Source organism: Dreissena polymorpha, chromosome 6 (assembly GCF_020536995.1).
Source record: "Dreissena polymorpha isolate Duluth1 chromosome 6, UMN_Dpol_1.0, whole genome shotgun sequence".
Taxonomy (NCBI): domain Eukaryota; kingdom Metazoa; phylum Mollusca; class Bivalvia; order Myida; family Dreissenidae; genus Dreissena; species Dreissena polymorpha.
Window position 1 is genome coordinate 34,899,075 of NC_068360.1, and position 15,450 is coordinate 34,914,524.

Below are 15,450 nucleotides of genomic sequence, written 5' to 3' on the forward strand. Positions count from 1 at the left end.
CCAAGACCAACTACAAGATTACCAATCTTTTCAAGACCCAAGCTTCGTTTGCGGCGCCTACGCCATCACCGCCGACAGCGGCAACATCGGGGGCGTCGAGGGCGTCATCACTGCCGGCAGCGGCAACATCGGAGGCGATATCGTCTTCATCGGTGGCAGCGCCAACATCGCGGGCGGCTAAAACCTCATCACTGCCGACAGCGGCAACATCGGAGGCGATATCGTCTTCATCAGTGGCAGTGTCAACCCCATCTAAGTCCAGGCATCGCGTTGGCGTGAAAGACACATAGAAGACGAAATACCCGTGGGCAATCTTCACCACATTTGCTGACCAGAATAAAGGCACAGTCGACGTAGTGCTGTGCGCATTGTGCAATTGCCATCGCATCCATGGCAAGAATGGAAAGAAGACTTGGTCGGAAGATGGAAACCGCCTTCTTCGTGATGATAAACTCACGGACCACCAGGACAGCGACCAACACAAGCAAGCGATTGGTATAGAGCTGAACATAACGATACAAGAGGCTAGCGAAGAGATGACATCCGTTGCGACAGAAGCTATCATCGATGCCCTTCGATGCTTGTATTTTTTAATTTCAAACAATCTGCCACTCGATCTCCCAAAGAATGCCATGGACCTATGTACCGTGACAGGGTAAACTACACTTTCGCAGTTCAGAAAGTCGAAGAATGCCACATACTCCAGCTGGGACATTATTAATGAACTTCTATGCACGATTAACAAACACGTTGAAGAACAAGTCACTTGAGAAATCAAATCAAGTCCAATCTACTCACTGATGTGTGTCGAGGTCGCCGATTACAGATCCATCAAGCACCTTGCTGTTTGTTCACAGTATATTGCACAGAGTGGAGACATACAGACAGCGTTCCTCTTTGACAAGGAACTTCCAAAGGCCAATGCAGAGACGATTACTACAACTCTGCTGTCGTCTGTTGAAGAACTTGGACTGCACACTAAGGACATGTCATTGTTTGGATCAGATGGGGCTGCTGTGTTTATAGGGAAACGAAACGGCGTGGGGGCAAAGTTGACAGAAGTGTACAGCTCGAATTGAATAACATATAATTAACATTAATTATTGCCAAAGGGAATTTTGACAGTAGAGATTGACAGGTCTACATTAATGTACACATGTGGAAAATATATTGTTCAACTGTCAATTTTAATACAATTGTCTTTAATTTAGTACCCATATTTAATTGTCTCGGAATAGCAATTGTGTAACAATATTTAATACCTAAACAATAATAAATAAGCTGTTACAATGTCACCATACCATTTCCTATGCACTAAGAAAAGTTTTCGTACTGTTCTTATATCAGATTATAATTAAATGTTGATTCTTATGTATAATTCTAATAATCCCATTGATAAAAAATCACATGGGAAAAAATCCCATGGCATTTTTTTTTCAAACACGATGAAACACATTAAAATAGCGTAGGTAGATTGTTCATCTGTTTTCGCTAATTATGGGAGAAAAATCCCATGAGCAAAAAATCTCATGAAATTAAAAAATCCCATGAGAAAATGCAAATATCCCATGGGAACTCAAACTATGCTAATACATTTCATAGTGAAGTAAACGCATTTTTTGAGTGAAAATAACCAATTATTAATCAAAGATAAGACTTCTATCGCATACTATTTCTCAAAGTAGCAAATATTCAAGAAAAAGGGTACTTAAGTTTACAAAATTTCGGCTTCCCAAAGTTTTTTCTGGTGGCCGTTTTACTTGGAACAAAATACATGAAACTCGTTGAATAAATGAGAACTAGGTATTCAGCATGTCTAGGTTACATTTAACTAAATAATCTTGTCATGTATGGCTGTAATCTCTAAAAATTATCATAGCTCGAAGGCATGTTTTACACTTAAAACTAATGTACTGATTGTATCTTTTGGAGATAGTGGTAGAGCATACATAGGTGTTCGCTACTTAATCCCTGAAATGTGATACAGTTGAAGTTTATAGTAAAACAATTCAATCGTGATACTTCGACTATCTACAGAAGCTCCAACGGTACGGGTTGTAAACGGCTTGATTCATGTAAACGTTTAATTGTTTGCGAATTGAAATAAGTTTTAAATCAAACAAGATGAAGTTGATTGTTAAATGTCGCACGCAGTCGCAAAGAGCTGTTAAAACAGTGTATGTCAGCAATATCTGTTACGATGAGTTTGTTTGAGTGTTCCATTAAAGGGACCGTCAACCACAAGCAAAGAAAAAAGAAAAATTCCAAAAAATAGTATTTTTTTATAATTATTAGTTTATATTGATTAAATAGCACGACTGATAAATAAAGCTTATTGAATTAACTTAACAATTTCATAGATTGATGTTGGATACATGTACAAAGACATTTTAAATAAGGATTTTCCTGAACTAATAAAACTGTTGTAATGCATCTTACTTGATATCAGATTGGTTGTTTTTAACAAGCGTGTCTTTTTTAGCTTTTGTCATTGTATTGGTACAACATTCCATGCCAATCAACAAACACCTTAATGAAGCAATATGTATCACTTCTTAATCAAAATTTCTTTACACTAGTGTTGTTTATTTATTTGTTGATTTGATTTAACAACAATTGTTTTGCTCTGACCCACAATTGTATTGGTTTTCTATAAACACCTGGTAACGCCACTTATGCAACAATTCCTAGGTTACACCAAACTACATGTAGTATAAAAAAGGTAATGCAGACCTCCATCATTCTGTACTGCATTCCTTCTTATAAATAAAGGGTGTTTCTCTATTTGGCATTGCAGGTAAGAAACATCTTTTGTTTCTCTATTTGGCGTTGCAGGTAAGAAACATCTTTAACTACATTAGGTTTGATGTCAGAATATCAGTGAAACTGATGGATGCTCCCTGATGATGCGCTTTGTCAATCTATGTGTTTATAACCACCTAAAAACAAGCGATGTGTTTGTGAAACACTATGTCCCCATATATATGACCTTTGACCTTGAAGGATGACCTTGACCTTTCACCACTCAAAATGTGCAGCTCCATGAGATACACATGCATGCCAAATATGAAGTTGCTATCTTCAATATTGCAAAAGTTATGGCAAATGTTGAAGTTTGACCAAACCAACAGACCAACCAACAGACAGGGCAAAAACAATATGTCCCCCACTATAGGGACATAAAAATCTATTATAAGACTCGGTGACCTTGACCCCAGTGACTTCAAACGTCATCAAAAGGTAGAGGTCCATGCAAGGTACCTACATGCCAAATATGTAAAAGATCAGTAAAATATTGAAGGTGCTTTGAGAAAATGTTACAAAAGTGTGATGGAAAAATCTTTTATTAGCTTTGGTGACCTTGACCTTGACCCTAGTAACCTCAAATCTCATCAAAAGGTAGAGGTCCATGCAAGGTACCTACATGCCAAATATGTAAGAGAATAGTAAAACATTGAAGGTTCTATGAGAAACTGTAACAAAAGTGTGATGGAAGAAAGTAAGGAAGTTCAAACTGGCAACTATATGCTCCCGAAAATTTTCAGGCAGCCTAACAAGCAAGTTTGCTCCGCAAACATATAGTATTTTACACAAGCAAGTGTTTTCCACAAACGTATAACAATTCAAAAAAGCAAATTTGCTCCGTAAATGTATAACATATCTCACAAGCAAGTTGGCTCCAAAAACATATTACATTTCACACCAGCAAGTTTTCTCAGACAATTTACAACATTTAACACAAGCTGATTTACCAACAGATCAATTAGCCAACAGAGTGTATCCAATATATGCCCTCAACCTATTTATACCTTGCTTCTAGAAAAAAGGCCTTGGCAAACAGCGTAGACCTAGATGAGACGCCGCATGATGCAGCGTCTCATCAGGGTCTGCGCTGTTTGCTTCAAGGAATTTCTGTAAGAAATATTCTAAATAAGAAATAAATATACTAGGCATTCCTAATTTTGGAAATAAATAAATAAATGCAATATAGAAGGATGGGAGAGTGAGTTGTGTGATGTGTTACCATGAGTTGTGTGATGTGTTACCATGAGTTGTTTGATGTGTTACCATGAGTTGTTTGATATGTTACCATGAGTTGTGTGATGTGTTACCATGAGTTGTGTGATGTGTTACCATGAGTTGTGTGATGTGTTACCATGAGTTGTGTGATGTGTTACCATGAGTTGTTGATGTGTTACCATGAGTTGTGTGATGTGTTACCATGAGTTGTGTGATGTGTTACCATGAGTTGTGTGATATGTTACCATGAGTTGTGTGATGTGTTACCATGAGTTGTTGATGTGTTACCATGAGTTGTGTGATGTGTTACCATGAGTTGTGTGATATGTTACCATGAGATGTGTGATGTGTTACCATGAGTTGTTTGATGTGTTACCATGAGTTGTTGATGTGTTACCATGAGTTGTGTGATGTGTTACCATGAGTTGTGTGATATGTTACCATGAGTTGTGTGATGTGTTACCATGAGTTGTTGATGTGTTACCATGAGTTGTTGATGTGTTACCATGAGTTGTGTGATGTGTTACCATGAGTTGTTGATGTGTTACCATGAGTTGTTGATGTGTTACCATGAGTTGTGTGATGTGTTACCATGAGTTGTGTGATGTGTTACCATGAGTTGTGAGATATGTTACCATGAGTTGTTGATATGTTACCATGAGTTGTTGATATGTTACCATGAGTTGTTGATATGTTACCATGAGTTGTTGATATGTTACCATGAGTTGTGTGATGTGTTACCATGAGTTGTGTGATATGTTACCATGAGTTGTGTGATATGTTACCATGAGTTGTGTGATGTGTTACCATGAGTTGTGTGATATGTTACCATGAGTTGTTTGATGTGTTACCATGAGTTGTTTGATATGTTACCATGAGTTGTGTGATGTGTTACCATGAGTTGTTGATATGTTACCATGAGTTGTGTGATGTGTTACCATGAGTTGTGTGATGTGTTACCATGAGTTGTTGATGTGTTACCATGAGTTGTGTGATATGTTACCATGAGTTGTGTGATATGTTACCATGAGTTGTGTGATATGTTACCATGAGTTGTGTGATATGTTACCATGAGTTGTTGATATGTTACCATGAGTTGTGTGATGTGTTACCATGAGTTGTGTGATGTGTTACCATGAGTTGTGTGATGTGTTACCATGAGTTGTGTGATGTGTTACCATGAGTTGTGTGATGTGTTACCATGAGTTGTGTGATGTGTTACCATGAGTTGTGTGATATGTTACCATGAGTTGTGTGATGTGTTACCATGAGTTGTGTGATGTGTTACCATGAGTTGTGTGATGTGTTACCATGAGTTGTGTGATGTGTTACCATGAGTTGTTGATGTATTACCATGAGTTGTGTGATGTGTTACCATGAGTTGTGTGATGTGTTACCATGAGTTGTTGATATGTTACCATGAGTTGTGTGATGTGTTACCATGAGTTGTTGATGTGTTACCATGAGTTGTGTGATGTGTTACCATGAGTTGTGTGATGTGTTACCATGAGTTGTTTGATGTGTTACCATGAGTTGTGTGATGTGTTACCATGAGTTGTTGATGTGTTACCATGAGTTGTTGATATGTTACCATGAGTTGTGTGATGTGTTACCATGAGTTGTTGATATGTTACCATGAGTTGTTTGATATGTTACCATGAGTTGTTGATATGTTACCATGAGTTGTGTGATGTGTTACCATGAGTTGTGTGATGTGTTACCATGAGTTGTTGATATGTTACCATGAGTTGTGTGATGTGTTACCATGAGTTGTGTGATGTGTTACCATGAGTTGTGTGATGTGTTACCATGAGTTGTGTGATGTGTTACCATGAGTTGTTTGATATGTTACCATGAGTTGTGTGATATGTTACCATGAGTTGTGTGATGTGTTACCATGAGTTGTGTGATGTGTTACCATGAGTTGTGTGATGTGTTACCATGAGTTGTGTGATATGTTACCATGAGTTGTGTGATATGTTACCATGAGTTGTGTGATGTGTTACCATGAGTTGTGTGATGTGTTACCATGAGTTGTTGATATGTTACCATGAGTTGTGTGATGTGTTACCATGAGTTGTGTGATGTGTTACCATGAGTTGTTGATGTGTTACCATGAGTTGTTGATATGTTACCATGAGTTGTTGATATGTTACCATGAGTTGTGTGATGTGTTACCATGAGTTGTGTGATATGTTACCATGAGTTGTGTGATATGTTACCATGAGTTGTTGATATGTTACCATGAGTTGTGTGATGTGTTACCATGAGTTGTTTGATGTGTTACCATGAGTTGTTGATATGTTACCATGAGTTGTGTGATGTGTTACCATGAGTTGTGTGATATGTTACCATGAGTTGTGTGATATGTTACCATGAGTTGTTGATATGTTACCATGAGTTGTGTGATGTGTTACCATGAGTTGTTTGATGTGTTACCATGAGTTGTGTGATGTGTTACCATGAGTTGTTGATATGTTACCATGAGTTGTGTGATGTGTTACCATGAGTTGTTTGATGTGTTACCATGAGTTGTTGATATGTTACCATGAGTTGTGTGATGTGTTACCATGAGTTGTGTGATATGTTACCATGAGTTGTGTGATGTGTTACCATGAGTTGTTGATATGTTACCATGAGTTGTGTGATGTGTTACCATGAGTTGTTGATATGTTACCATGAGTTGTGTGATGTGTTACCATGAGTTGTTGATATGTTACCATGAGTTGTGTGATGTGTTACCATGAGTTGTGTGATGTGTTACCATGAGTTGTGTGATGTGTTACCATGAGTTGTGTGATGTGTTACCATGAGTTGTGTGATGTGTTACCATGAGATGTGTGATGTGTTACCATGAGTTGTTTGATGTGTTACCATGAGTTGTGTGATGTGTTACCATGAGTTGTGTGATGTGTTACCATGAGTTGTTTGATGTGTTACCATGAGTTGTTGATATGTTACCATGAGTTGTGTGATGTGTTACCATGAGTTGTGTGATATGTTACCATGAGTTGTGTGATATGTTACCATGAGTTGTTGATATGTTACCATGAGTTGTGTGATGTGTTACCATGAGTTGTTTGATGTGTTACCATGAGTTGTGTGATGTGTTACCATGAGTTGTGTGATATGTTACCATGAGTTGTGTGATATGTTACCATGAGTTGTGTGATGTGTTACCATGAGTTGTGTGATGTGTTACCATGAGTTGTGTGATGTGTTACCATGAGTTGTGTGATGTGTTACCATGAGTTGTGTGATGTGTTACCATGAGTTGTGTGATGTGTTACCATGAGTTGTGTGATGTGTTACCATGAGTTGTTGATATGTTACCATGAGTTGTTTGATGTGTTACCATGAGTTGTTTGATATGTTACCATGAGTTGTTGATATGTTACCATGAGTTGTGTGATGTGTTACCATGAGTTGTTTGATGTGTTACCATGAGTTGTGTGATATGTTACCATGAGTTGTGTGATGTGTTACCATGAGTTGTGTGATGTGTTACCATGAGTTGTTTGATGTGTTACCATGAGTTGTGTGATGTGTTACCATGAGTTGTGTGATATGTTACCATGAGTTGTGTGATGTGTTACCATGAGTTGTTTGATGTGTTACCATGAGTTGTTGATATGTTACCATGAGTTGTGTGATGTGTTACCATGAGTTGTGTGATGTGTTACCATGAGTTGTTGATATGTTACCATGAGTTGTTTGATATGTTACCATGAGTTGTGTGATGTGTTACCATGAGTTGTGTGATGTGTTACCATGAGATGTGTGATGTGTTACCATGAGTTGTGTGATGTGTTACCATGAGTTGTGTGATGTGTTACCATGAGTTGTGTGATATGTTACCATGAGTTGTGTGATGTGTTACCATGAGTTGTGTGATGTGTTACCATGAGTTGTGTGATGTGTTACCATGAGTTGTTGATATGTTACCATGAGTTGTTTGATATGTTACCATGAGTTGTGTGATGTGTTACCATGAGTTGTGTGATGTGTTACCATGAGTTGTGTGATGTGTTACCATGAGTTGTTGATATGTTACCATGAGTTGTGTGATATGTTACCATGAGTTGTGTGATATGTTACCATGAGTTGTGTGATATGTTACCATGAGTTGTGTGATATGTTACCATGAGTTGTTGATATGTTACCATGAGTTGTGTGATGTGTTACCATGAGTTGTGTGATGTGTTACCATGAGTTGTGTGATATGTTACCATGAGTTGTGTGATGTGTTACCATGAGTTGTGTGATGTGTTACCATGAGTTGTTTGATGTGTTACCATGAGTTGTGTGATGTGTTACCATGAGTTGTTGATATGTTACCATGAGTTGTGTGATGTGTTACCATGAGTTGTGTGATGTGTTACCATGAGTTGTTGATATGTTACCATGAGTTGTTTGATGTGTTACCATGAGTTGTTGATATGTTACCATGAGTTGTGTGATGTGTTACCATGAGTTGTTGATATGTTACCATGAGTTGTGTGATGTGTTACCATGAGTTGTGTGATGTGTTACCATGAGTTGTTGATGTGTTACCATGAGTTGTGTGATGTGTTACCATGAGTTGTTTGATGTGTTACCATGAGTTGTTGATATGTTACCATGAGTTGTTGATATGTTACCATGAGTTGTGTGATGTGTTACCATGAGTTGTTTGATGTGTTACCATGAGTTGTGTGATGTGTTACCATGAGTTGTGTGATATGTTACCATGAGTTGTGTGATGTGTTACCATGAGTTGTTTGATGTGTTACCATGAGTTGTGTGATGTGTTACCATGAGTTGTTGATATGTTACCATGAGTTGTGTGATGTGTTACCATGAGTTGTGTGATGTGTTACCATGAGTTGTTGATATGTTACCATGAGTTGTTTGATGTGTTACCATGAGTTGTTGATATGTTACCATGAGTTGTGTGATGTGTTACCATGAGTTGTTGATATGTTACCATGAGTTGTGTGATGTGTTACCATGAGTTGTGTGATGTGTTACCATGAGTTGTTGATGTGTTACCATGAGTTGTGTGATGTGTTACCATGAGTTGTTTGATGTGTTACCATGAGTTGTTGATATGTTACCATGAGTTGTTGATATGTTACCATGAGTTGTGTGATGTGTTACCATGAGTTGTTTGATGTGTTACCATGAGTTGTGTGATGTGTTACCATGAGTTGTGTGATATGTTACCATGAGTTGTGTGATGTGTTACCATGAGTTGTGTGATGTGTTACCATGAGTTGTGTGATGTGTTACCATGAGTTGTGTGATATGTTACCATGAGTTGTGTGATGTGTTACCATGAGTTGTGTGATGTGTTACCATGAGTTGTGTGATGTGTTACCATGAGTTGTTTGATGTGTTACCATGAGTTGTGTGATGTGTTACCATGAGTTGTGTGATATGTTACCATGAGTTGTGTGATGTGTTACCATGAGTTGTGTGATGTGTTACCATGAGTTGTGTGATATGTTACCATGAGTTGTGTGATATGTTACCATGAGTTGTGTGATATGTTACCATGAGTTGTGTGATGTGTTACCATGAGTTGTTTGATATGTTACCATGAGTTGTGTGATGTGTTACCATGAGTTGTGTGATGTGTTACCATGAGTTGTGTGATGTGTTACCATGAGTTGTTGATATGTTACCATGAGTTGTTTGATGTGTTACCATGAGTTGTTGATATGTTACCATGAGTTGTGTGATGTGTTACCATGAGTTGTTGATATGTTACCATGAGTTGTGTGATGTGTTACCATGAGTTGTGTGATGTGTTACCATGAGTTGTTGATGTGTTACCATGAGTTGTGTGATGTGTTACCATGAGTTGTTTGATGTGTTACCATGAGTTGTTTGATGTGTTACCATGAGTTGTGTGATGTGTTACCATGAGTTGTGTGATGTGTTACCATGAGATGTGTGATGTGTTACCATGAGTTGTGTGATGTGTTACCATGAGTTGTGTGATATGTTACCATGAGTTGTGTGATGTGTTACCATGAGTTGTGTGATGAGCTCTGACTGAGTTCAGAGAGGGGGAGTTTCACCTCCCCCAGGTGGAGGCCGGGAAACATCCCGCCCAGGACCTCCCGTGTGACCCGGGAGTCTGTGTGCCACAGAGAGACCCTCAGCTCGCCACTGAAGATGTCATCTATCGTGTACAGGTTCCGCTCATGATTCTGGCCTTTGTTCTCAAGCTGAAACATAGATGAGTTAAGGGCATTTTTCTGCTAAGATATTAGAGGTGGAGTTTAGAGCACTTTGTTTTCAAGCTGAAACGTAGATAAATTAAGCCTTTACCCTTTCTCACTCACTTTGACACGTGTGTAGTCCCTTAAAAATTTAATTAAATTAAAAATCTTGACTAGAATTGACTTTTAAAGGCTTCATTTGCTACCCTTCGATACTGATGAGCAGCAAACAGCATAAAACCTTAACAGACTGCGAGTTACTTGCAGGCTGTTCTGGTTTTATGCTGGTTGCAAAAGCCATTTCCACTTTGCTTATGATGCAGAAAGGATTAATGGCCCTTTTCTGATAAGATTTTAGAGGTGGAGTTAAGTGCACTTTGCTTTCAAGCTGAAACATAGCAGAATTAAGTGCATTTTTCCTCAACAGTAAAAGATATTTGTTCTTGAGGTGAAACATAGTTGAGCTTATTGCTTTTACATGAAACTCAATGCACAAATACAGAGAAAATGAACATGGATAAAAAAGCACAAACAAAAGCATAAATTCCTTAAAGTTTCATAGTGGATCAACAAAAAACATAATACCGACTAAATGATTTCACCCTTATTTCTTTTCACTTTCATTTTTAACTTACATCAAAGAAGAATGTCTCGTCAAACTGTGGGCATATGGTCTTCTTCTTCACATTTGTTCGCTTAACTTCTTCTCGATTCTTTACTTTACCATATGATAACGTCACGACTGCATACGGATTACATGCTCCATTGGTCACTGGCAGGTCATTGCACTCCACAACTCTGACACAAGCATACAACTATAAGGTTGATATAAAATCAGGGAATACATGTGTAAAGTACCTATATTTATTTATCATAAAGAGTATAAGGCGCTGTCAGTCGCTATAACACGTTGTCAACCAGTATAAGGCGCTGTCAGTCTTTATAACAACGTTGTCAACCAGTATAAGGCGCTGTCAGTCTTTATAACACGTTGTCAACCAGTATAAGGCGCTGTCAGTCGCTATAACACGTTGTCAACCAGTATAAGGCGCTGTCAGTCTATATAACACGTAGTTAAAGACCAATTACAAAACTAATACTCATACATATAATACAGACTCTGGGAAAACAGGGCTTAATGCATGTGCAGGCTGCACAAGCTTATCTAGGACGACACTTTACATACATGCATTAAGCTCGGTTTTCCCAATTAGAGGCTCCAATTTATTGCATTATCTACCTGACAGCAAGTCTGTGTGTGACACCGTAGTCTTCATCACTGGCCAGGTACTCTTCAAACCTCCACTCTAGGTGAACTTTGCCCTAAAACATTAATATCTTGTTCAGATAGTTGTGCATTCATTAAAGCTAAATAAAATTCTGATAATTACAATGATGCTCTCTGAGGTGGTAGAAGTGGGGATATTCAAAACAATTACTCTGTGCTACCAGGGCACAAAACTTCATTTGCCCATAAGGCAAACTTTAAATGTGAATGAAATCGATATCAGATGTATCTTATTTATCAAACGCATTAACATTCTTCAACATCAGAATTAATACAGAAATAGCTTTTTGAAATTGTAGTGATCTTTTAACTAAATAAACTCTTCATATAAAATTAAATACTAAAGGTTAAAGTTTACATACTTTGGGCCCTGAAAATGTTTTGTTTGATAATTTCAGTACCGTAATCATTTAAATGTTCAAACCATCATAACAATGAACTCAGTGGCGCATAATTATTCCACTTTATTTCCAAAGCAAACATTTTTAGTGGCCCAGGAAAAGGTCTTGTGAACCTAAATCCTAATTGCTCTGGGGCTTGTCTTACTAGCCATTGTAGGGCATATGCCCATAAAGGCTACACGTTTGTAAAAAAACACCAATTGTTAGCACCAGCATCACCTTTGAGAGAAGACATATGGCCTGAACCTGCAAGTCTGCAGGAGAACCTGTACAGGCTGGTGAATGCTAAAGCAGACCAACAATATCCTCAAAGTGCCTCTGCACACCAAGCTAGCCTCCCTATAGGTAAACTGGGCTTAAAGTGTAGTCGCATAGTTGCCTGGTCAGTTTGCTAATGTGGGACAACTATGTCCACTGTTATGGTATTTTGTTTGAAGGAAGTCTCTAATTAGCAAAAACAAAATTAAGCAAAGACTGTCTTTCAAGATTAGCCTAGGCAAACTGCACAGGCTCATCTGGGACGACACTTCACTCACATGCATTAAGCCCAGTTTTCCCAGAACGGGGCCTGTATTCACCAACCGATTCTTAGACTTAAGAATAAAGAATAGACTTAGAACCAAGAAAAATGTGTTCAGTGTTTGAAAATATACAGGCCTCCACTGGTGATTATTTCATTAACAAAATGTTCTATATGAAGAATAATATAGATAGAGATGTGTACTGTAGAGTTTGTCTCAAAATTAAAGAAATTCTTGCATATTCTAATTTAAAGAATTTTCTTTATTTTTAGACTTAAGTCTAAGAATTGTTTGGTGAATACGGGCCCAGGACTCAAGTGTAGAAGCTAAAGATAAGATGAACAAGCAAATTCGTTGAATTGATATCCCCCGCCAATATACTTCTGGACACAAAAAGTTGTCTGGACAGATAAACAACGCCAACATGCATCATCCTCTTATCCATATATGGCGTACAATGCAATTTGGCATGCATCATCCTCTTATCCATATATATATATACTCATACCAAGTTTCAAAGAAAGCCGCTAAAGCACTTACAAGATATGGCATCGGACACAAAAGTGCCGGACGGACAGACAGAAAGACGGATAACGCCAAAACAATATCTCTCCGCCTATGGCGGGGGATAAAAAGCACAGGAATCTACATTGCCTTCCACAGTTCTAATGGTTTGGGGCTTTTTTACGATCTCTGTTTTTCGAATTGCTTCAAAAAACACATTAGGCAACATATATCATATATCACAGACATCATTACTTAAAACAGGTTCCTTTTTTCCCGACTTTAATTACTCCTTTTTGACTTAGTATTTAAACAAGGGCTGTTTGTAAAACATGAATGCCCCCCATATGGGCTGTCCGTTGTAGTGGCAGCCTTTGTGTGAATACGTTTTTTGTCACTGTGACCTTGACCTTTGACCTAGTGACCTGAAAATCAATAGGGGTCATCTGCAAGTCATGATCAATGTACCTATGAAGTTTCATGATCCTAGGCAAAAGCGTTCTTGAGTTATCATCCGGAAACCATTTAACTATTTCGGGTCACCGTGACCTTGACCTTTGACCTAGTGACCTGAAAATCAATAGGGGCCATCTGTGAGTCATGATCAATCTACCCATGAAGTTTCATGATCCTAGGCGTATGCGTACTTGAGTTATCATCCGGAAACCATTTTACTATTTTGGGTCACCGTGACCTTGACCTTTGACCTAGTGACCTAAAAATCAATAAGAGTCATCTGCAAGTCATGATCAATCTACCTATTAAGTTTCATGATCCTAGGCATATGCGTTCTTGAGTTATCATCCGGAAACCATTTTACTATTTCGGGTCACCATGACCTTGACCATTGACCTAGTGACCTCAAAATCAATAGGGGTCATCTGCGAGTCATGATCTATCTACCTATGAAGTTTCATGATCCTAGGCCTAAGCGTTCTTGAATTATCATCCGGAAACCACCTGGTGGACGGACCGACCGATCGACAGACCGACATGTGCAAAGCAATATACCCCCTTTTCTTCGAAAGGGGGCATAAATATATATCTGACTAACAGTGACAACAAAAACTCAAGTTATGCTTTTTTGGAGTTTCATGAATACTATTGTACATGTAACTTTGCAATTCAGATGATGATTCGTGATCATTTTGCCTATAAATATGGCTTCACTGGCTTTATAAACATTTATTTTCAAGAGAATGCTGACCACAGCATATAGCAAGTAGCTACCAGCACTGACCTGCACTTCATTACTTGCCCCCACAGACAGTATGGGGAACCAGTAGGTCAAACTGTGGTTGCTATGTGCGTGTGTTTCCCTGCTCTCACCTGCACCTCATTACTGGCCCCCACAGGCTGTATGGGGAACCAGTGGGTCAAACCATGGTTGCTATGTGTGTCTGTTTCCCTGCACTCACATACACTTCATCATTTGCCCCCAGGCAGTATGGGGAACCAGTGAGCAAACTATGGTTGCTGTGTGTCAGTTTCCCTGCTATCACCTGCACTTCATTATTTGCGCCCACAGGAAGTATGGGGAACCAGTGGGTCAAACTATACCTACACTTCATTATTTGCCCCCACAGACAGTATGGGGAACCAGTGGGTCAAACTATAGGTGCTGTTTGTCTCTTTCCCTGCACTCACCTGCACTTCATTACTGGCCCCCATAGGCAGTATGGGCAACCAGTGGGTCAAACTATAGTTGCTGTTTGTCTGTTTCCCTGCACTCATCTGCACTTCATTACTAGCCCCCACAGGCAGTATGGGGAACCAGTGGGTCAAACTATAGTTGCTATGTGTGTATGTTTCCCTGCACTCACCTGCACTTCATTACTAGCCCCCACAGGCAGTATGGGGAACCAGTGGTCTTTGTTGTGGTACTTATGCAGATCCTTCTTCCTGATCGACACCTTCCCAATCACCTGCAGAGAAACAGCACTACCATGGGTCTGATTTATGAAGCCGATCATGATATTTTTTACTTAAGATGATCTTGGATCAAATTAGATTAGTCTTGAGGACAGTGACGCCAGGGTCACAGTTCATAAGGATTCCATATGTTACTTTAACTTCAGTTGAAAATTGAATATATAAAAAAAATATTTGAAACAGAAACAAAATGTTTTATAATTTTTACACAATCAATGCTAACTAAACAACTTCAATTCAACATAATTTTAACAATTCATTTCAGTTATTAATAATTATGTAGTAAAAAGAAGTCTTAAGGTCTGAAGATACAAGTGTACCTTGTCTGGTTTCTCATGTATATAGCAGGAGAGGTAGCGGAACTGTCGAGGGATTTCACCAGAAAATTCTGCACCATAGAAAGGGCTGCAATGTATCATTTTCATATCTGTTACAATTAACTTACAGATTTCATACACATTACATACAAGATTATCGTAAAGACGTTCATCTTATAATTAATAATTATATTTTATAATAATATAATATTACTGACTATCAAATAATCACAGCCATGAGTCCCACCATCATCTACA

General features: G+C 38.5%; 1 protein-coding gene across 1 annotated transcript in view; it reads right to left on the reverse strand.

Annotated features, from left to right (window-relative positions):
- LOC127836606 (ras GTPase-activating protein 3-like) overlaps positions 1–15,450 on the reverse strand; it is a 71,199-nt gene that overhangs the window by 51,544 nt on the left and 4,205 nt on the right. The window contains exons 3-7 of the mRNA XM_052363274.1: positions 15,196–15,280; positions 14,767–14,868; positions 11,470–11,552; positions 10,865–11,027; positions 10,036–10,235 (exon numbers count right to left, since the gene is read on the reverse strand). Of these exons, the coding sequence (XP_052219234.1) occupies positions 10,036–10,235; positions 10,865–11,027; positions 11,470–11,552; positions 14,767–14,868; positions 15,196–15,280 (633 nt within the window). The remainder of the gene's footprint in view (positions 1–10,035; positions 10,236–10,864; positions 11,028–11,469; positions 11,553–14,766; positions 14,869–15,195; positions 15,281–15,450) is intronic.